Source organism: Pelobates fuscus, chromosome 1 (genome assembly GCF_036172605.1).
Source record: "Pelobates fuscus isolate aPelFus1 chromosome 1, aPelFus1.pri, whole genome shotgun sequence".
In the NCBI taxonomy this organism is placed as follows: Eukaryota; Metazoa; Chordata; class Amphibia; order Anura; family Pelobatidae; genus Pelobates; species Pelobates fuscus.
This window is the reverse complement of record NC_086317.1, coordinates 102,013,970-102,037,038: the sequence shown is the minus strand read 5'-3', so window position 1 is coordinate 102,037,038 and position 23,069 is coordinate 102,013,970. Positions and strand designations below refer to the sequence as shown.

Sequence of the window (23,069 nt, the reverse complement as noted above, 5' to 3'; positions counted from 1 at the left end):
TAAGAACCTGATACCTATTTAAGGGTTAAGAACCAAAGGTCAGACAGAGATGCTTAAAACCAGCCGTGTCTTTTGGATGCATAACTTTGACGTAGTGATCATTCGAATCATGAAACTCGTAAGGCGGCATCGGTTCTCACTACACAGACGAGTGCAGCGAAGTGGGAAGCAAAACAGACTGCAGTGGAACGCACGCGAGTACCAGCTAGCGACGAACAACTATTCCAGGCATCCCACTTTCTCCGAAGCCGGCTATTATGAGAAACAATTGAGGGGATACCTTTGTGAATAGCAGTCTTATTACATGCAATTTGACATGTACAGTGAGGGGAAAAAGTATTTTGATCCCCTGCTGATTTTGAACGTTTGCCCACTGACAAAGAAATGATCGGTCTATATATAAATGGTAGGTGTATTTTAACAGTGAGAGACAGAATAACACAAAAAATCCAGAAAAAACGCATGTCAAAAAAAGTTATAAATTGATTTGCATGTCAATGAGTAAAATACGTATTTGATCCCCTATCAATCTGTAAGATGTCTGGCTCCCAGGTGTCTTTTATACAGGTAACGAGCGGAGATTAGGAGCACTATCTTAAAGGGAGTGTTCCTAATCTTAGCTCGTTACTTTTCTAAAAGACACCTGTCCACAGAAGCAATCAATCATTCAGATTCTAAACTCTCCACAATGGCCAAGACGAAAGAGCTGTCCAAGGATGTCAGGACAAGATTCTAGACCAACACAAGGCTAGAATGGGCTACAAGACCATCACCAAGAAGAAGCCGACCTCTCGGCGAAACGCATTATCTGATTGGCTACGTGATGTCATCACGCACGACACGCCTCCCGGAAGTATCCTGTGGACTTTGCTGATCGTGAGGGTGCACGGACTGATTGATTTAGCCAGCGGATGCACAAACACACAAAAGGACAGTCTTTTACAGGGATCCGGAGCATGTGAATGGATGCTGTTTTTTTAATACTGTGGAAATAAACCATTTTACCTTATTGGCTGCAGTGGATCTTTCTGCATTTGGAGCTGTCAAAAGTAGAGCAGGCTCATCTGCTCTCTGCTTGTGAGTGAAAATTCTACATAAACTCTGTATTTGATTTTTTATTGATTTTTTTTAAAGCAATACTTCACTATATATGTTTTGTATTGTATTTCTTTTTTTATGTACCACTATTTGAAACCGAGGTTTAAGTATATGATTCTAGTAAGTGTACAATATTTGGTCTTTTAATGCACTAGATCACTTTACAATTTTGGCATTAAAGAACCACTATAGTGCTTTCCAATGGACGCTGGCGTCTTCTTACTGTTAAAATCACAGTGAGAAGCGGCTTTCAATGAGACAGCCACTAGAGGCTGGATTAACCCTATTATCAACATAGCAGTTTCTCTGAAACTGCTATGTTGATAGAAGAAAGGGTTAATCCTAGCTGGACCAGGCACCCAGACCACTTCATTAAGCTGAAGTGGTCCTTTAAGCATTTTTTTTTCATACTGCACTTATAAAAGAGTGGTATAAGTGTTTGGGTGTAGCACTTGCCCTTTATAAGAAAGTGGTATAAATTGTCTGCACTACCTCACTTTATTGATACAGTGAGTTAAATTTGCACTTTATAAATATTTTGCGCACTTATTTCTTTTTTTGGATTTTATTGTTGGGTGTTGATACACATATAGGTGCTGCTTTATGTAATAAGGTCATAATCACTATTATAAGCACCTTTTTTTTCACTTGCTTATTGTTCTACAAGGCTAGAATGGGCTACAAGACCCAATAGACCATCGCCAAGCAGCTTGGTGAGAAGGTGATAATAGTTGGTTCGATTATTCGCAAATGGAAGAAACTCAAAACAACTGTCAGTCTCCCTCGGTCTGGTGCTCCATGCAACATCCCACCTCGTAGAGTTTCAATGATCATGAGCGGTGAGGAATCAGCCCAGAACTACACTGGAGGATCTTGTTAATGATCTCAAAGCAGTTGGGACCATAGTCACAAAGAAAACAATTGGTAAAACACTACGCCATAAAGGACTAAAATCCTGCAGCACCCGCTAGGTACCCCTGCTCAAGAAAGCAAATGTACAAGCCCGTCTGAAGTTTGCCAATGAACATCTGAATGATTCAGAGGAGAACTGGGTGAAAGTGTTGTGGTCAGATGAGACCAAAATCAAGCTCTTTGGCATCAACTCAACTTGCCGTGTCCAAGAACACCATCCCCACCATCAAACATGGAGGTGGAAACATATTGCTTTGGGGGTGTTTTTCTGCTAAGGGGACAGGACAAGTGCACCGCATCAAAGGGACAATGGGCGGGCCATGTACCGTCAGATCTTGTGTGAGAACCTCCTTCCCTCAGCCAGGGCATTGAAAATGGGTTACGGATGGGTATTCCAGCATGACAATGACCCAAAACACACAGCCAGATGGACAATGACCCGAAGCATACTGCAAAAGCAACCAAAGAGTTTTTTTAAGGGAAAGAAGTGGAATGTTATGCAATGGCCAAGTCAATCACCTGACCTGAATCCGATTGAGCATGCATTTCACTTGATGAAGACAAAACTGAAGGGAAAATGCCCCAAGAACAGGCAGGAACCAAAGTTGCATTAGAGGCCTGGCAGAGCATCACCAGGGATGAAACCCAGCGTCTGGTGATGTTTATGCGTTCCAGACTTCAGGCTGTAATTGACTGCAAAGGATTTTCAACCATGTATTAAAAAGTGAAAGTTTGATTTATGACTGTTAATCTGTCCCATTACTTTTGGTCCCTTAAAAAGTGGGAGGCACATATACAAACTGTTGTAATTCCTACACCGTTCACCTGATTTGGATGTAAATACCCTCAAATTAAAGCTGGAGTCTGCAGTCAAACCCATTGTGTTGGTGTATAGAGCCAAAAAGATTAGAATTGTGTCAAGGTCCCAATATTTATGGACCTAACTGTATATTCGCAAATTCATAACAGAGCACTATATCTCTTTCATGTCTATTCTAGATCCATCCGACTTTGAAGCCATCTTCCATACAGCACTTATTTCTCTGATGTCACCTCAAGAGTTTGTGCCTTTTTTGTTTTCGTACCCATTTCCAATTTGGGATATAGTCTAATACTATATATTGCAGCTAATCATGCAGTCTCCTGGTTTATATAGTCTAATAAATATAAATTTAAAATATATAGTCTAATACTATAATATTTCAACTAATTATGCAGTCTCCTGGCTTGTATCATAGCAGACGTTTCCTTGTTGCACATTATCAAGCTGATACATTGTGGACTTTCTAAATTATAACCCTGCATGATTTACCGGTATTTGTATTTATTTGGACTACACATTATTTTGTTATTTTGTTGTTTGATTTTGTAGCTTTTATGTGATTTTTTTTTCTTTCTTTAAAGCAATTGTTTTTACTCTTTTCCAACCCGCTGTTTAGTTCGTACACTATTTTTTTTATCTCTCTCTCTCTCTATATATATATATATATATATATATATATATATATATATATATATATATAGATAGATATATAGATAGATATATAGATAGATAGATATCTATCTATATATATATATATATATATATATATATATATATATATATATCTATATATATATATACACACACACACACACCCCCCCCCCCTCGGTTTACGAATTTAATGCGTTCTCTGGGGCGTTTGTTATTGTGAAACATTTGTAAACCGAAACGCGGTTTCCCATAGGAATGCATTGAAAACCAATTAATCTGTTCTGGAGGTCAGAAAAAAGTCAAAATGAGCTGGCATGGAAGCCAATCCACAGTGCAGAACACACAATAAAAGGCATGCAAACGACGAAGCTCAGCTCCCTACCATTTCACAGCTTGAGAAATGCACCAAAAATTCCCAAAACAACTGCAAACAATATCCAGAATGGCTCCAAAACTCGATGCAAAAGCCGCTCCAACACCTCCACACTCGACGTGGAGAGGCTCCAGCATGCAGGGGGCGGTGCTATAAACCTCCCAAGTGCAATGCATCCTGGGGAAACTTGCTTTGTATTGTGCAAAAATTTGTAAACCGAGGCATTACTTTCAATGGATCTTCATTTGTAAACAGAAAATTATGTTAAAGCGGCACTGTCATGCCGAACTTACCTTTCCTCAATCTCTTCCTCTTCTCCCCCTCTCTCGGGATCTGTTATTCTTTTCTTCCATTCTTCTTTAGTTTTCTTTAAAATCATAAGACAAAGTAGGGACTCTGTCTTATGGAGGATTCCTCCGCTTGACCAGCTCTGACCAGCGGAGGAGCAAAGTGTGCTTCATTTCCGCTGGTCAGAGCAATTTTCCCATGATCCCTAGCTTTCCTCCCAGTTCCCACAATGCTTCCTGTCAGTATTGCCAAACGTCCTGTCACTTAGACAGAACGCCGGCAAAACTGCCGAATTGCATCCTAACAGAATGAGAAGAGTTTCTCCATTGGTGTTAGGATGCAATTCGGTACTTTGTTCGTATCGGAATTTCATTCTAATGAATGAAACTCCGATCCTATTCATTGCTGTGGCTGCATCTTGCAGCCGCTTAGTAGATAACTCCCTAATTCCCACGGTATCAGGGAGCTATCTACTAAAAGGCTGAAAGACCTGAATTGGTCTTGAAGCCAAATGTACTAATACTAAGTAAAGATTACTTAGTATTAGTAAATAATATGCCCCTACTCGCTATACCGCGAGTAGGGGCATGTCTAGTAAGCAGTGAGCAGCCTGTGCGGGGGTTAAAGATGGGGGGGTCCTACTGTCCTCCCCCCCTGGCCCCCACCCCTGCGCGGTGGGTGGGGGCCCTAGTAAAATAATAAGGGGGGGGACCTACTGTCCTCCCCCCCTGGCCCCCACCCCTGCGCTGTGGGTGGGGGCCCTAATAAAATAATAGGGGGGGGGACCTACTGTCCTCCCCCCCTGGCCCCCACCCCTGCGTGGTGGGTGGGGGCCCTAATAAAATAATAAGGGGGGGACCTACTGTCCTCCCCCCCTGGCCCCCACCCCTGCGCTGTGGGTGGGGGCCCTAATAAAATAATAAGGGGGGGGACCTACTGTCCTCCCCCCCTGGCCCCCACCCCTGCGCGGTGGGTGGGGGCCCTAATAAAATAATAAGGGGGGGGGACCTACTGTCCTCCCCCCCTGGCCCCCACCCCTGCGCTGTGGGTGGGGGCCCTAATAAAATAATAAGGGGGGGGACCTACTGTCCTCCCCCCCTGGCCCCCACCCCTGCGCGGTGGGTGGGGGCCCTAATAAAATAATAAGGGGGGGGACCTACTGTCCTCCACCCCTGGCCCCCACCCCTGCGCGGTGGGTGGGGGCCCTAATAAAATAATAAGGGGGGGGACCTACTGTCCTCCCCCCTGGCCCCCACCCCTGCGTGGTGGGTGGGGGCCCTAATAAAATAATAAGGGGGGGGACCTACTGTCCTCCCCCCTGGCCCCCACCCCTGCGCTGTGGGTGGGGGCCCTAATAAAATAATAAGGGGGGGGGACCTACTGTCCTCCCCCCCTGGCCCCCACCCCTGCGCGGTGGGTGGGGGCCCTAATAAAATAATAGGGGGGGGACCTACTGTCCTCCCCCCCCTGGCCCCCACCCCTGAGCGGTGGGTGGGGGCCCTAAATGAACCCCCCCCCCCTCATCAAGGTGACTAGGGGTCCCAAGCCCCTAGTCACCCCCCCCCCACCCAAAACATTCTATCCCCTACCTACCCCCCTCACCCTAAAAATAGTGAGGGGGGAATAAAATAACTAACCTGTAAAAAAAAAAAATTAAACTTACCATTTGACGTCTTCTTTTTTCTAAATTCTTCTTTCTTCAGCCCCCAAAAAAGCCAAATAAAAATCCATCATACCCGTCGCACTTTAAAACAAAAACAAAAAAAAACCGAGCGCAAAAAAAAATTAATCCATGTTCACCCATGGAGGGCACGCCGCGTACTGAGCTCCGCAGGGCGGATCAAGGCTTATATAGCCTTGCCCTGCCCTGCAATTAGGCTTAGAACACACTGATTGGTTGGTTTAAGCCAATCAGAGTACTATGTGTCATTTTACACAGCGTGGGAAAATTCAAAAGAACTTTCCCACGCTGTGTAAAATGACAGATCACTGTGATTGGATGGTTTTCAAGCCATCCAATCACAGTGCTCTGTGTCATTTTACAAGCGTGGGAAAATTCCAAAGAACTTTCCCACGCTTGTAAAATGACACAGAGCACTGTGATAGGATGGATTTCAAGCCATCCAATCACAGTGCTCTGTGTCATTTTACAAGCGTGGGAAAATTCCAAAGAACTTTCCCAAGCTTGTAAAATTACACAGAGCACTGTGATTGGATGGCTTGAAAACCATCCTATCACAGTGCTCTGTGTCATTTTACAAGCGTGGGAAAGTTCTTTGGAATTTTCCCACGCTTGTAAAATGACACAGAGCACTCTGATTGGCTTAAACCAACCAATCAGTGTGTTCTAAGCCTAATTGCAGGGCGGGGCAAGGCTATATAAGCCTTGACCCGCCCTGCGGAGCTCAGTACGCGGCGTGCCCTCCATGGGTGAACATGGATTAATTTTTTTTTTGCGCTCGTTTTTTTTTTTTTTTTTTTTAAAGTGCGACGGGTATGATGGATTTTTATTTGGCCTTTTTGGGGGCTGAAGAAAGAAGAATTTAGAAAAAAGAAGACGTCAAATGGTAAGTTTAATTATTTTTTTTACAGGTTAGTTATTTTATTCCCCCCTCACTATTTTTAGGGTGAGGGGGGTAGGTAGGGGTTAGAATGTTTTGGGGTGGGGGGGTGACTAGGGGCTTGGGACCCCTAGTCACCTTGATGGGGGGGGGGTTCATTTAGGGCCCCCACCCACCGCTCAGGGGTGGGGGCCAGGGGGGAGGACAGTAGGTCCCCCCCCTTACTGTTTTATTAGGGCCCCCACCCACCGCTCAGGGGTGGGGGCCAGGGGGGAGGACAGTAGGTCCCCCCCCCCTTACTGTTTTATTAGGGCCCCCACCCACCGCGCAGGGGTGGGGGCCAAGGGGGAGGACAGTAGGTCCCCCCCCATATCTTTATTTAGGGCCCCCACCGCTCAGGGGTGGGGGCCAGGGGGGGGAGGACAGTAGGTCCCCCCCCCCTTATTATTTTATTAGGGCCCCCACCCACCGCGCAGGGGTGGGGGCCGGGGGGGAGGACAGTAGGTCCCCCCCCCTTATTATTTTATTAGGGCCCCCACCCACCGCGCAGGGGTGGGGGCCGGGGGGGAGGACAGTAGGTCCCCCCCCCTTATTATTTTATTAGGGCCCCCACCCACCGCGCAGGGGTGGGGGCCGGGGGGGAGGACAGTAGGTCCCCCCCCTTATTGTTTTATTAGGGCCCCCACCCACCGCGCAGGGGTGGGGGCCGGGGGGAGGACAGTAGGTCCCCCCCCTTATTGTTTTATTAGGGCCCCCACCCACCGCGCAGGGGTGGGGGCCGCGGGGGAGGACAGTAGGTCCCCCCCCCCCCCTTATTACCATTTATGTTTTTACAGTGAGCAGCCACAGGCTGCTCACTGTTTAGTGGACATGCCCCTACTCGCGATATAGCGAGTAGGGGCATTGGGGAGATTTTAATCTCCCTTGTGCTATTATGGGGGTCATATTGACCCCCATAGAGTGAGGGGGTGACCTGGGGGGCTTATGAAGTGGTGGGGAGCACAGCTCCCCACCGCTTCTGTCTTTACATATTACAAGGAGGGAGCTGCACGTCGGTAGCTCCCTCCTTGTAATAAACTGATCGAACAAACGAACACTGATACTCAGTGTCAGTTTGTTCGTCTGATTTTTTCTATTCATTCATTCGTCTGTCTGATGAATGAATGAATAGGTGAAATTCCCGTTCGCATGTCCAGGTGTTTCACTGGGCATGTGCGGGAATCTCACAGTCTGTGTAGTGTGGGTAGATGACGTGTCCCATAGGGACTTCACCTACCCACACAAAGATGGCGGCGCCCTGAATAAAGATCGGGGCAGAAGATACAGATTTAAAAATAGGTAATCTGGGGGGCTTAGGGGCATTTGGGGGTGACTAGGGGGGCAATTGGATGTAGTGGAGGCGGGAGGGGGGTTAAAAAAAAAAACGGGATTCGGCATGACAGTGCCGCTTTAACAGTCGTTTGTAAACCGAGGTCCCACTGTATGTGTGTGTGTTAATACTTTAGAATTTTTTTTCTTTTCCTTATATATTATATAACAATAATATATAACTGTTACAAAGAGGGAGCATCAAGGGGAGCACAGACAATGTGAAATTCAGTACATTCTACCTGGAATTTGCAATATATGCAAATATTATAAGCAATGCACATAATTGCACCAAAATCCATGGTCTTTGCATTCTGGCTTCCACTCACCACAGCCTTCCCTCTCATGTATAGCTCAGTGGTAATAAAATGGGGAACCGTGGCAAAATGTCATAACTGGGGAAAGTCAATGAAGCCATACCTGATTCCAGTGGATCCCTTAAATTGCCAGTTGAGGTATAATCCTAAGACTTAAGATGTCAAATGTGGTATTCTTCTTTATTGATTTATTTATAAGGTCTTTTTTAAATACTACGAATCCTATCCACAAATTCTAGTGGATTAAGTTATTGTAGTAGGTTTTGCAAATCATACAATTAATGCTGTTAATTACCAAAACATTTATTGGTTTCCTTTTTTAACCTTTTATGTTTTTCGCCCAAATGTACACAAACAGTCCAAGTTGTACCTTTGTTATGGCAATTGTCTAAATCCTATGTATTGTTCTTTTTGCAGGGTATAACACTAAAGATGAATGAGCTAAACCATTGTATTGTTGCAAGAATCATGCATGGTGGAATGATTCACAGGCAAGGTAACTAGTTCGTAAAACTTTGACATTCTCGAACACTGTATGAATCTATTGTACAGCAGATGGCGCTCAATGGTAGAAATCAGAGATGTGGTTTAATACATTTATTGGCACAAGCACAACATTTTGTGTGGTCTCTGCCACTTGATTAAAACAAAAGAAAATTGAGGATTTCTACTACTGTGCAGACTATCAACTAAAAAATAATGGAACCTGAATGATGGAAAGACACTACAGGTGACCACAGGCAACTGTGAATATTGAATACTGATATTTTGATATTTATACAGACCGGATAAGGCATATGATAGACCTCATAGTGAGTCCTGATGATTTTGTGTTTTGTATTAAAGCTGAAAACCATTTTAGTGAAAAATGTTGAGGCTGAAAAGCATAAGAATTTTTTAAAACTCATGATGGATCTCCCTGCTAAATACTAGGGTTAAGTCTAAGTAAAGCTGCACTTAACTGTAGAATACTATATAAATATTTAAAGGGCACTCCAGGCACCAATACAACTTGCGTTTGATAGATTTTTACCTCATTAATATTTTTTGTATGCTCAAATCTCTATGCACAATATTTAATTGTTATTTATTTAGTCAATGAGGCAACATAGTCATCACATAAACCTAAAGGGTTTCACAGGCTCAGATTTTATAAATAAGAGTACAAGAAAAATGTAAAACGTTAAAAAACATTAAACCAGAATTCCTTGTGAGGCATGATAATAGGTACACCTGTGTATAGATAATCTCTGCTTTTTGGTAAATGTTTAGTCACCTTCTATAGGCAGGTTTCCTGTCTTGCCCCTCCTCCCAAGACCCACACACTTTTTGATAATTGTTCATTGAATTACGAACCATCGCTGCGAGCTTATCTATCAATCAGTTGATCTGTATTTTAAAATGTTTCTCTTGTAAAATTGGGAGTCTCTTTCAACCAAACTGCTACTAAAGCTCTATCATATTGATCAATTTTTGTGAAAGGCGGTTCCCAAAACCTCCTCACTCGTGGGCACAGATACAGATATGTACGTTGTGCCCCACATCCCCTCAACTAAACGTATTTTGGTATTTTTCCCAATCTATGTAATTTCATGGGTGTTTTAATACCACCGCAACATTTGTTCTTGGATGTTCACACATATTGACTCCTTTCAAGCAGCCTCCCATATGTCCTCCCATGTTCCCCCTTCTAGTTCCTTTCCTAGATCCTTTTGCCACTGCTTCACATAGTTTAACTGTCCCCAAATATTTGAAGTTGTACAAAGGGTCAGGTAAGTCTCTGAGATAATGCCCTTGTGACTTCCACTGGCTTCACATAGTCTCTCAAAGAGGTTCAAGTCTCTGATGCTGATGGCCTCCAGGCAGATCTCTTCACTTCTTGCTAGATCACGTACCTGTATGTATTTAAAAAAAAAAAGATACCCTCTCTCGGTCTGGAAAGGAAATTATTTTAGTCTCCTGGTATAAATCTTTGTATCTTTGTAGAACCGCCCCTTCAAGCCCAGCAACATAATCCCTGCCAGAAAACCTCTATTTCTCAGAATGGTAGTCATACTTAAGGTGTTAGGATCAAGGAGTTTATGATTGCTGAGCATTTGGTTCTCGAAAAGGGCCCTATGTTGCTTTTGTAAAAATTCTGAAACGTCCGAGCCACAACACCACCTGTGCGGCCACATAGTACAAATATAAGTGTGGGTGGCCTAGTCGCCCTCCCTGTCTAGGACGGTACAGTAGTTTCCTGGAGATGTCTTTTAACCCTCCTATAAATAAGTCAACCGCAAGCTGTAAACCATCTAACCAGGACCGGGAGGGACTGTCCAAAACAAAAACAGCAGTCTGGGCAGGATATTAATTTTTACTGCCCAGCCACTATATGAGCTTAGCATCCTAGTTCTCCAGTTCCTGTTTAAACTTGCACATTAGTGGTCTGTAACTTTCTGGGCCGGGCCTTATTGGTTTCGCCTTAAGGCGCATACTCAAATACACAAATAAGGTTGCTTGCAGGCAGATCCCAAATTGCCCTCCTGCAGTATCTATGGTAAATGTAAAGTGTCAAACAATTCCCTTAGAGTTGCTTGAAACTCCCCCATTGGCCCCAGTTAGAGTGGGAAAATGGTTGTAGAGAGATCTGTAATATTTAGTAAAGGCTTCTCTAATCTTATCTGGCTTCTGCCCATGTCTCTGTCTCAAGTTCCTCGCTAACACAGTCTGTTTTGCTAGACTTTTCATAAAACTGTCTCCGGTACCAAGTATGCTACGTTGTTTAACAATATTTTTTTTTATTTTCACCACGTAGTGCCTGCAGTTCTGTCAATGTGTGAGTGTTGAGATCAGATCTGTGTTTAGCTTCTAGCTTCTGTATTGCTGTCTTGAACTCTTAACAGCTTTATTTGTCTTTTCCTGTTTTCTATATTATGTCATAGCTATGAAATGACCCCTAATAACAGCCTAAACTATGGAGCTAGGTATCTCCTGTGATTTGTTCTCTACAAAGTACTTTTGCAGGACCGCAGAGGACTCTTCCACCCCCAGTCTCTTCTGAAGTATGGAGGTATACAACCTCCAAATCCATTCTTTTTTTCTGTTATGGAGCGGTTTCAAAATGGCTATAACAGTGTGATCAGGCGTTGTAATCATGTTGATTTCTGTGTTAAGAATGCTCTGCAACAATTTGGTGCTGAAAAAAAGTCTGTTTTGGAGTAGGTTCAGTGGAGGGCAGAATAGAATATATAGTCCCTTGAATGGAGGATGCAACACCCAGATACATCAATCATTTTAGTTCCCTGTATGAATCTATGCAATTCTGTATCCTGACCTCCCAGATTTTGAGATCGAGGGCAGCCCTTTTTGTTACTTTTATTTACTGCAGGACACAGTGCAGCATTAAAGTCTCCCCCTGTAGCATCCTTCCTCTAGCAGATGATCATGAGGTCTCTGGTATACTAATTTGGACAGAGATGCCTGATTAGGCACATATAGAAACAGGAAGTTGGACGTCTTACACAAGCCGGATCCAGTGACAAAGACATAATCATCCACAACTGTGCTGTTCACCTGAACGTGAAAGTTAGTGGTCAGTAAAACCCATAGTGCACTTGCACCATAAACCCCCGTTCAATCTGTCGGTGCTCTGCGTGCCCTGTCTATGACCCACATCTGGTCCGGGATGTCTGGAACCAAAATCAGGGGGTGTAACTGCCTTCTCCGAAAGGAGCTCTTTTTAAGCTGTTTTCCACTATAAACAGTCTGGTGGACTGTGGAGTGATCCACCACAGTGTTGTGTGCCTCAACCAAGATTTCTACTCTGGTTTCCTGGTCTGCAGTTCTCTGTCCCAGAGCCAGTATCTCCTCACTTATCTCATGAAGGCTATCTCCTGTGATCTATATCTGTAGAGACCAGAACAGAGCACCCGGCCGCCTCTTCTCTGGACCTCAAGGGGATCTCCCGCTCCTCATAGCGGGCGCTCTTTTGGATCACCTCATTGGGCCTCTGTATCGTGGCAAAGAGAGAGGCCACCAATCCCTCCTTACCCTTCTGTTTACACTTTTGAGGGTTTCTTGGAAATCATGTACCTCTTCACACGTGCTGGGTCTGGTAAGTCACTGTCATGTTATTTGTGCTTATTACTGGGTGCCCGAAGCTGAGCTACTCTGGTATGCTGCCACCCACCTTGGCTTCCAGACTACGCCCCTTAAATCTTTATAGTTTTTTGCATTATTCTGCACCAAACCATACATCCTTAGCCAGAAAGATTTTCCTTATCAAAAGTATGCACACACTCTTAGCCCCAAAAGCACCGAGTGAGTAGTGTTTAATTCACAACCTGGCTGCAGACAGTCAGAGAAACTACAAAGAGGTAGGGATATCCTTATATGCCTCCCTGGGTGTCTTCTCCTTCTAATGTAGGTAATTTTGTTTTTAAGATCATTCAGTATTGTCAGTGGCTGGGCTGTGTGCATACCTTTGATAAGGAAGTATATTTCTGGAGTGGGGGGTGTGGCTGAAGAGGCAGAGTTATGGTACAGGATATTAAAGAGGCCAATCAAATGCATTAAAGTAGTGTTTGTGCCTAGCTTGTCCCTTTTAAGCTCACATTCCATTAAAAAATAACATGCATCATGGTTTCTAAAGGTGCCTGGAGTGTTAATTGAACTCTTAAATGAAAAGCACTAATCTCGAACATTGTTTTAGAAATAAATCTCTGCCTTTTTGTATTTGTTGCTGTGTCTCGGCTGTCTCGGCTTTCTGGTGATAATCCCTATGGGCATAAACAGACAAGATGTTCTTTCACTAGCAAATACTGCCAGTTCTACAACTGAGATCTTGTCATCCATTCTTATCACAGAACATTATAGGGACTACTAAAGAAAGGACTGGATAAAAACTGTACTATCCTCACCGCAAATAAGGTTAATTTCATTCCCTTGACAACTCTCACAAGAACGTTTTGCCTGTGCAAGAGTAGTGCAGAGCTATAAGCAAATAGTATATACAGAAACATTCATGAATTTATATTAAAGGGACACTATGGTCACCAGAACAACTACAGCTTATTTAATTTGTTCTGGAGAGTAGAACCATTACCTTTTCAGAGAAAATGTAGTGTTTACATTACAGCCTAGTGATAACTTCACTGGCCACTCCTTAGATGGCTGTTAGAGATCCTTCCTGGGTCGTGGCTGCCTAAAATGCATCCAAACATTCAGTGTCTCCTCCCTCTGCATCTAGACACTGAACTTTCCTCATAGAGATTCATGAATTCAATTCATCTCTAGGAGATGCTGATTGGCCAGGGCTGTGTTTGAATTGTTCTGCCTCTTTGTCAGTCTCAGCCAGTCCTATTGGGATGCATTGTGATTGGATCAGGCCACCTGATGATGTCAGCAGACAGGTTTTGACTATGAACTATTCTGAATCAAACAGCATGCAGAGCTACAGCTGCATGCTTAAATAAAAGTAAGATTTTGCTATTTTTAGGGAGGCATGACGGGCCCAGGGGGGCTGGATGGTGGTTTTAACCCTATAGGGTCAGGAATACATGTTTGTGTTCCTGACCCTATAGTGATCCTTTAAAGGAACATTTGAAAATGCCCTCCCCTTCCGTGTCTCTAGCACGTTGCTCAATTCCCCATAGGAAAGCATTGAAAGCATTTTCAATGCTTTCCTATGGGGAGCTCTAATGCGCATGCGTGGCATTAGGTCTCTCCGGCTGGCGGGCGAGATCAGTCTCGCCCACCGGCCGACGTAATGCAGAGGAGGAGTGGCGGCGGAGGAAGAAGCAGCGACGTGGGACATGTCGCTGCCTCTGGTAAGTGACTGAAAGGGTTTTCACCCCTTCAGCAACCGGGGATGGGAGCGGGGAGGGAGAGAGGACCTGCAGTGCCAGGAAAACAGATTGTTTTCCTGGCACTGGAGTTCTCTTTAAGTAGTAAAGTATTTTAAAGTAGGTCACAAATTGTGTGTCTGCTTCAGTGAATGTAAGTTTAAAAAAATAAAATTATTAAATGTAAAAAAAAATTGGTTTGCACTAAACACAAGCGTGTAGAAAATCCCTATTAAGACCACCCACATTGCTTCTTGTGTTAATGTTTCCACCACAAGGAGTAGGGGCATGTCTAGTAAACAGAGAGCAGTCAGTGGCTGCTCACTGTTGTAAAAAAAGACTGCCCCCAAATCTAGTAAAGGGGGACCTGGCACAGATGAAGGCGATGTGGTAAAAATCATTCAGGAACACAAAAATTGACATAGATCTGAAGAAGAAATTAGGCAATAAAAAAGGTGAAATGGGGGACCTAGAGGTATTTGGGGGTGACTGGGGGGAGGAGTCAGAAAAGGGGTTTTAAAAAAAAAAAAAATATGCGTCTATGATAGTGCCGCTATAAGTTTTAAATCCAAAAATGTTGCAATCAGACTGGGATTTTTGCCTTCTTTTGGATCAACAGCAAAAGCATATGTGAGGAAGGCTGAACTTGATAGACGCAAGTCTCTTTTCAGCTATGTAACTATGTAATATCAAAATAAAATGTTCTGTTTCTTTGAGAAACAATGGCAAAACAGACAAAGGCAAAACATCATGTATAACATACAAAATGACACCTTCAAACAGATTAATTAAACATTGAAGAATTAACAGAAAACTTTAGTACTTATGAAGGCTTTGGACTCCAGTACTTCTCTGAGAAACATTTTATTGGCTGCTAAATACTCCCTAGGATCTCACCAGGGTGAAGTAGCACTGAAGTAAGGAAACTAGCCCACCTCCGGAAAAGAGGGAGTGACATCTATCTTAGACATTTTATTGGAAACCATAAAATCAACACTTGGAACCTCCAGTTTTAGAAATAAAAAAAATATATTTTTTTTCTTTCTAATGGTGAAATGATCCTTTCATGCGCGGAAAAAACTGATCTTCAGTATAGTGCTAAAGTATATATTTTCCAGATGCGTCCCCAGTACAAGGTGAAATAAAGTTGCCTTAATTGTCGTGGAACAACAACTTGATGTCCCTTGAGCCTTGTTTTTCAGCCATTCAGTACAAGCTGAGCATCACAGCTTAAATGAGCGATGGTTTGAGATCAATTGAGTTCACTGACTTCTTGTTTAAAAATTCTTTCCACCTGCAAGTGTGTGTTCAGAATAGATATTTGATGTTCCTTTAGTCTCATTTTCCCACTGCCTTTAGATATTTTATTTTTGATGATTTAAGGATACATTTATACACTTTAATACTTGGAAATTACCTAAATATTTCATTTGATTTTAGCATGTTAAACTAATGGATATAATATATGTGATATTAAAAATGAAATAACTTTTCTGTTTCACAGTTTTCACTAATGCAGTGTAATGTTCCACATCAGTTCCTTGTAGCATCATTTTATTTCAGTTACTGCCATGAACTCTGCCCCCCCCCCCCCCCCCCCCCCCCCCCCACACACCTGGTTTTATTTCACTAGAGGCACTGAGGCACTATAGTCCTGCAGTAGTGAAGAAGGAATTCATGCCAGTTTAATATTTCATGTAATATTTCAACCATTTGACAAACGTTAATCACTTCTCCAGTGAAATCGCAAAGTTAGCCATTCCATGTGAATACACCATGTATCAATCAGGCCTACTTCGTGCAACAGAGCAAGGAGAGAGATGCACACCCTTCCCTTCCCAGTGCATCTTCGGACACCCATAGACAGTCCCCCTCCAAAAGTTATATGGCTGGGCCCCCACAGAAAAAAAGGGGTAGCCATGGTCATTCTGAGCTATTTATGGCCTCAATTCAATACGTTTCATAAGCTTTGCAAACAATGTTATTTTTTTTTTTTTTTTATATGGATATATTTTTATATATGAAATATATTTTGGAAAAATTTATTTTAAGTGTATCCAAAAATATTAAATCCTTTTAAAAAAAAAAAAAAAAAAAGTATCCTAAAATGTTAGAGACCTTTATTGGTTACTGTGGCTGTTGCACTACTCAATTTACAAGCTGACTTATAAATAATGTTAAGTGATATAGTGCTGGGAATAATTTATCCTTGGAAAATGACTGCCACTTTGTCGTATGCTGATTTCTATACAACCACATGAATAACAGTAGTGATGTTTCACGTATTTTAATGTCTTCATTGATTACTGCATTAATACTAATCTAAACACAATGTCATTTAGAGTAATAAACTCTACAAGGTTTGTGGAGGGTTTTTTTTGTTTGAAAACAATCCATGAATGAAATTGTGCTAGAAATGCGCTCAGAACAGATTACATGGGGAATTACTTCTCTTAGATGAACAATGACCATTTGAGTTCCGGTATTTCTAATCAATAAACATTTTCAAATCCGTGAAGCCCCTGTTAATAGTTAGACCTATCAACATAATTTCCCAGCATTTGACTTTTCCATATCAAGCATTTTTCACAATTTTACTTTCAAGAGAACATTACTTTTCCAGCTAGCAGTTCTTATTAACCACACCACTTGTAAAATCACACAGGGTTATTCACCAAATTGAAATTCAAATTTAAGGCCAGAGAAGCCTGACTGAAAGCATAGCTGACTTAGAGAATATTTCTAGTGCGGTGCTTTTGGTCTTAAATATGAAATTTACTTTGATTCTCACTTAATTTAAGAACTCTGCTAATAATCAATATAACTGAATACCCAGTAAGGCCCCTTTTCGTATAAATATATTTATATGTCCAGAAACCTGCACTCTAGTGTGTTGAAAAGAATTTTGGCCCGGTGCTGGTCTGCGAGATTATCCAAACTGCATATAGAAGATACCACTCAAAGGACTTCAAAGTAAGGTAACGTAAAACTTCACTTTTATTCAGCAGATGCTGTGCAAACAAAGAATCTGATTTTACTTTGCTTTACTTTGAAGTCCTTGGAGTGCTATCTTATGTTTGTTTAATATATATATATATATATATATAATATATATATATATATATATATATATATATATAAACTGCAAACACCTCTTCACTTTACTATACACTTCCATATTTAAATTTCATGGTTGCAACTGTATAAAGTGTCTCTTCTTAACCCATTGACTAAAAATAATTGGTCACCCTACTGTAGCTTTTTAATTTGTATAATATACAAATCCAGCTGTGTTAAACAATGTGTTTATGGGGGCGGGGCCTGACCGCTAAGAGAAACGCACGCACGAAGCAACAGCTCCTGAGCAAAAACACAATTTAAGCGGATTTTACCACAAAAGGCACCCTAATTGGGCTCTTCAAAAGCTGATACCGGGCAGCGGACACCGAGACCCTCCTAAAGACACCTCAAAAGCGGAGATACTGCCCGGCGCCGACATGCGGCCTACTCACCCGGGCGGCGCGGGAGAGACGGCCGCTCTCCCGCCGCTTGCCTATCCAGCACTCACCCGGCCGAGCCCACGTTCCCCCCCCTACGGACCGGCGGGGGTCATCCCGGTCCAATCTCCACAGGGCCACAGAACCCTGCAAGCACACGAGACCGCACTCACCACGCACCCAGAAACCAAGATGGCGGCTGCCGACCGGGCTCCTGGGCCTCCACTCACCCAACCTATGCCGGCGCAACTGACAAGCGAGCTCCCCCACGAGGACCGCATAGCAGCGGCCTTTGACCTCTTTTGGACCAGACTGGCACAGGTCCAAGCAGCCACAAAGATCCCTCGACTGTCTACCGCCATACCTGTACACGTACCGGCTCTGGAACGCACAGTCATGCCACCGGCCGGCAAAAAGCAGCAAGGGGCACAAGGGGCTCTGCACAAACTTAGAGACTGCAAGCCATGCAACAGACGCCTTCGGCCCAGGTCCCGACATGCTCGGAGAGCTGTTAAACACGGTCCGCCGCTGTGTAAACCACAGAGGCGCACGCGCGGGGCATATGCTCGGTCTGCAGCAGGAGAAGCCTCTTTAAACTATCGGCCCATCTCCCACCAGCAGGGATACCTTGCCGCGACCAGCATTCAGAAGGACCCTGGCGGAGCATTGTGGCAAGGTACCACGTGGAGCCTGAGCGAGGCACAGCTTTACACCCTACCGAAGGACACTAACTCACAAGAAACAAGCCCACGGAAGAGCGATCACAAACCTCCCCACAGACGGGGCGTCGGATGATCGGGTGTGAGGATCCGGACTGCCGGCTGGCTAACTCTGGTGATGACGCCGACAAAGACGACCCTGGCATACACACATAACGAGTTTGCATCCATGGACATATACCTATGCAGGACATTCCTAGCCCTTGTACTGATTCATACTAAGTTTGGCCAGGCAAGCTGCCCAACGACAACACTTAACACACTACACGAGGCATGACAATAAGCTACACTAGCAAGCCCTAGGGCACCCATCCAAAGCAGCGTGTATGATATGATATCTAGACTTAACACAAGTGTACATAAAATGTATAACCTGCAGCCTATGTTGATTCTGCTACACACAGATCCTGCCTGTAATTGGTCAGCCTACGACATGTACTACCTTTCTATGCCATGTTATGTATCGAATATACCTAAGCAATTTTAGTCACTACTGGGTATAACCTTACTATATTTAAAAATGTGCAGATGTTCTACTGTCACAAATATCAAACACACTCTACCTGACAAGTGCTTCAAACGTTGACCCTCACATTTGTGTGCACACACTGTATGAAAGGTAGCAATAAGCGCTCAGACTAGCATGTTCAGTATAAACAACATCTTTAAGTTCTCGACCGCACATGCACTAGAATCAGCATGTTTTACACAAAAATTACCTTGAATGACAGCAAGCCGCTAGCCATAGAGAGAAAGCCACATAAGACTAAATGCATATTGTTTATGCCTGGTTATAACATGGTTTAATCTAACTGCACCGACTTGTTTTGACTACAGTTATAGCATACTGTACCTATATTGTTCGTATGGTTCCGAACGCAGTATCAGTCATATGTTAATATCCTTCTCATACAGCTATACCTCTACTTTATATACATAAAATGAGGCTGACAATCCTCGGAGGCGATATATTTTGAAATGTTATTCTCCTACCATGTATGACGCTTTATTGTCTCCCTCTCTTTTTTTCTGTATCCAAGTAATCTTATGCCTCAATAAAAGAAAGATTGACAAAAAAGAAAATGAAAAAAAAAAACAAAAAACAATGTGTTTATTGGTTGTTTTTTTTTTGTTTTTTTTTACCCATAAATACGAATGGCGAGAGAGTTAAATAGATAACTGAGTACTGAAGAATAGGTTATCGTTTTTGGCTTTTTTCACAATGTATAGTCTGCAGTTTACATTCGATTTATCTTCTTTGGAAGAATATATTATAGCAGTATTAACTTTAATGACCTTACGTCCAGACTAAAGTATAAACGTTTTTGCTTTCATTTATATTGCATAAAGAAATTTAATTTTTATATTGGCTTTCCTATCGCTATACACTTGAATAATTCGGACACGCTACTTTATGGGGCTATGCTTGGTTTTCAGAGTGCCATGAAAATATAAGTGTACCTTTTTTTACCAACATGTATTATGAACAATATATTGTGGTCCTCTGGTTAATTTTATTTGTTTTAATTGTGTAGGTACACTTCATGTAGGTGATGAAATCAGAGAAATAAATGGAATAAGTGTAGCAAACCAGACAGTGGAACAGCTTCAAAAAATGTTGGTTAGTATACTTTAATTATGTGGCATTCTTTCAGCATGTTTCATGTTTTTGGAAAAGGTGCACAATCTCTAGTGCTAGGATCACTTGGAGAAACATAAAATAAATGCACCTTCCTCTTGGACTTTCTTCCAATCTCCAATCGGGTATTATGTAGTCTGTGATTCCTTTTTGTCTTTAGATTTATATCATTTAAAGGGACACTCCAGGTACCCAGACCACTTCTGCCTATTGGAGTGGTCTGGGTGCCGACTCCCATCACCCTTAATCCTGCATGTGTAATAATTGCAGTTTTTCTTAACTGCAATAATTACCATGCATGATTAAGTCCTCGTGTTTTAAGAGACAGTGGACTTCCACACGCTATGCATAAGGACCTCCAGCGTCAGCAAAATCCCCATAGGAAAGCATTGAATAATGCTTTCCTATGTGTAGGTCTAATGCACGCGCGGCCATTGCTGCACATTAGGTCTCCCATGTGGGTGGAGCTTGACCCAGCGCCGAGGGACATCGGCGCTGGATTCAGGTAAGTCACTGAAGGGGTTTTAACCCCTTCAGCAACATGGGATGGTGGGTGGGAAGGAGGGGGCACTGCACTGAAGAGTCCCTTTAACACTGTCACATATATTTTGTAAAAGGTTAAAATGCACAGCCAAAGTATTTGATGTAATAGTTCTATGCTCTAAGTTAATACATTTTTTTATATTCCTATGATTCCTATATCAAATACTAACACTCAATATCAGGTGATTTATTTTGTTGGGGTGGGGGTAATATTTTTGTTGTTTTTTGGGAATTATCCACTTATTGAAACCATTTTAAGTTCATTCCACTTGAGACATAACTTTACAAAGATCATGGATCCCGGAGAAAATCTGTGTGTGTGTGTTTTTAGTTATTTTTGCTATTAACCTAAACTTTTCAATTTTATTGTAAAAAAAAAAACCAATATAGTAATGTAACCCTCATTGTTTCATTGTTATGATATTATATGTTTAATGGTTTGTTTGTGTTTTTCATTTTTAGAGAGAAATGAGGGGCAGTATCACTTTCAAGATTGTGCCAAGTTACCGCACTCAGTCTTCATCCTGTGAGGTAATAGGCTTATTTATGAATGGTTCTACCTCTACCCTTGTTCTGGAGCTAATTGCCTGCTGATGGCTGACTGTTATATGCTTTTGGGAAAGTGGTTTCTGCCTGTGCTAGTAGATTATGCACACCAATTTTACAACAAAGATAACGGAACAGTGTGTGTCTGTCACACTCACCTTTTTAAAAATGTCGACTTTCAATATTCCATGATCCACTATAAAACAAAGTTAAATGTTATGTCTTGTAGTCAGAAAATTGCGCGCACACACACACACATTTGTCATGTATTGCAAACTGTTTGTATTAGTGAATGTCGCTCTTTTGTACATCAGACTGCACAATCTATATATGTCCATTGTATTTGAAACACACGTGTTTTACTGTATATAATATTTGTTATTTTTATTTTGGTATATTCCATTTTATTAAGGCTTTTCCTTTTTTTTTCCCTTTCCATTGCATATTGTGGGGTATTAAGAGGGTATCCCTTTCCGTTTGTAGGTGTGCTGCCTTTTAAAATATATTTTCTGTGGCCATATTTAGCGCTGATCCTTTTGTGACAATTTAGAACTAAAGATGTTTCTTTTTGTGCAAATCCCCACAAATTACACTATCAACAGTTGGCTGTGCCCCTTCCAGGAATTTCTGCTCTCTGGAATTTGAACAGTTAAGGATTTTAACCCAGCAATGGCAGGGTTAAACAGCAGATCAGCCATTCGCTTTTAAACTGGCTGTATAATGTATGTATCATATTTCAAAGCACCCTGTGCACAGCCTCTGTTTTTGGTTTAGAACATTGTTTTCTAGACCTTGTAAAGTCCAGTTAGTAGCTTTCCATTAATTTATATTCTAAATTCTTTATTTTGCGTTTGGATAAGAAGTGCAGAATTATTAGGCAAGTTGTATTTTTGAGGATTAATTTTATTATTGAACAACAACCATGTTCTCAATGAACCCAAAAATTAATATCAAAGCTGAATATTTTTGGAAGTAGTTTTTAGTTTGTTTTTAGTTATAGCTATTTTAGGGGGATATCTGTGTGTGCAGGTGACTATTACTGTGCATAATTATTAGGCAACTTAACAAAAAACAAATATATACCCATTTAAATTATTTATTTTTACCATTGAAACCAATATAACATCTCAACATTCACAAATATACATTTCTGACATTCAAAAACATAACAAAAACAAATCAGTGACCAATATAGCCACCTTTCTTTGCAAGGACACTCAAAAGCCTGCCATCCATGGATTCTGTCAGTGTTTTGATCTGTTCACCATCAACATTGCGTGCAGCAGCAACCACAGCCTCCCAGACACTGTTCAGAGAGATACAAACAGTATATATGTATATGATACCTCCAAATAAGTAACAATAGTATCTGAATATACTTATACTTATCTCATGTAGTTAAAACAGCCTCTCAAGGTCGTGGCCCAGTTCCCGACCTTTTACAACATATATAGACACAAAAGGGAATGAGATACGGCTGTGCATAATCTAGAACAGGAACAGAAAAAGAAACATAGTGTGATACAGCAAGGTGAGAGACAATGCGCTTATACAATGTTGCACTCACGAGATCAAAGTGAATAAATCGCCAGAATAAGAGCCTGCCCGGATTGATTTGGGTGGCTGTACGTCTCCACTCTCCACTGGAACTCCAAGCGGACCAAAGATGGAATGAGACTTCAATAGAGGTAGGTATGATAAATATGCAGATTTATTTGTAATAAAAAAGGCTATAAAATTGTAGCCGTATTTTAGATAAAATAAAAACAAAAACGAGGTCCTACGCGTTTCGTTCCTATGCAAAGGAACTTCCTCAGGGACCAAAATACAATTCAATAAAATCAATCAGTACAAAAAGTGCATACAACATTATCCCCCCCAATAAGTCTCTATAAATAGGCCTAAGCCT

At 42.1% G+C, this 23,069-nt stretch overlaps 1 protein-coding gene across 9 annotated transcripts in view; it reads left to right on the top strand.

Annotated features, from left to right (window-relative positions):
• The window catches only part of CASK (calcium/calmodulin dependent serine protein kinase), a 303,425-nt gene that overhangs the window by 227,436 nt on the left and 52,920 nt on the right, over nucleotides 1–23,069 (top strand). For all 9 annotated transcript variants that reach the window (XM_063450136.1, XM_063450134.1, XM_063450138.1 and 6 more), the window contains 3 exons: nucleotides 8,809–8,887; nucleotides 19,968–20,053; nucleotides 21,077–21,145. In XM_063450136.1, the coding sequence (XP_063306206.1) occupies nucleotides 8,809–8,887; nucleotides 19,968–20,053; nucleotides 21,077–21,145 (234 nt within the window). The remainder of the gene's footprint in view (nucleotides 1–8,808; nucleotides 8,888–19,967; nucleotides 20,054–21,076; nucleotides 21,146–23,069) is intronic.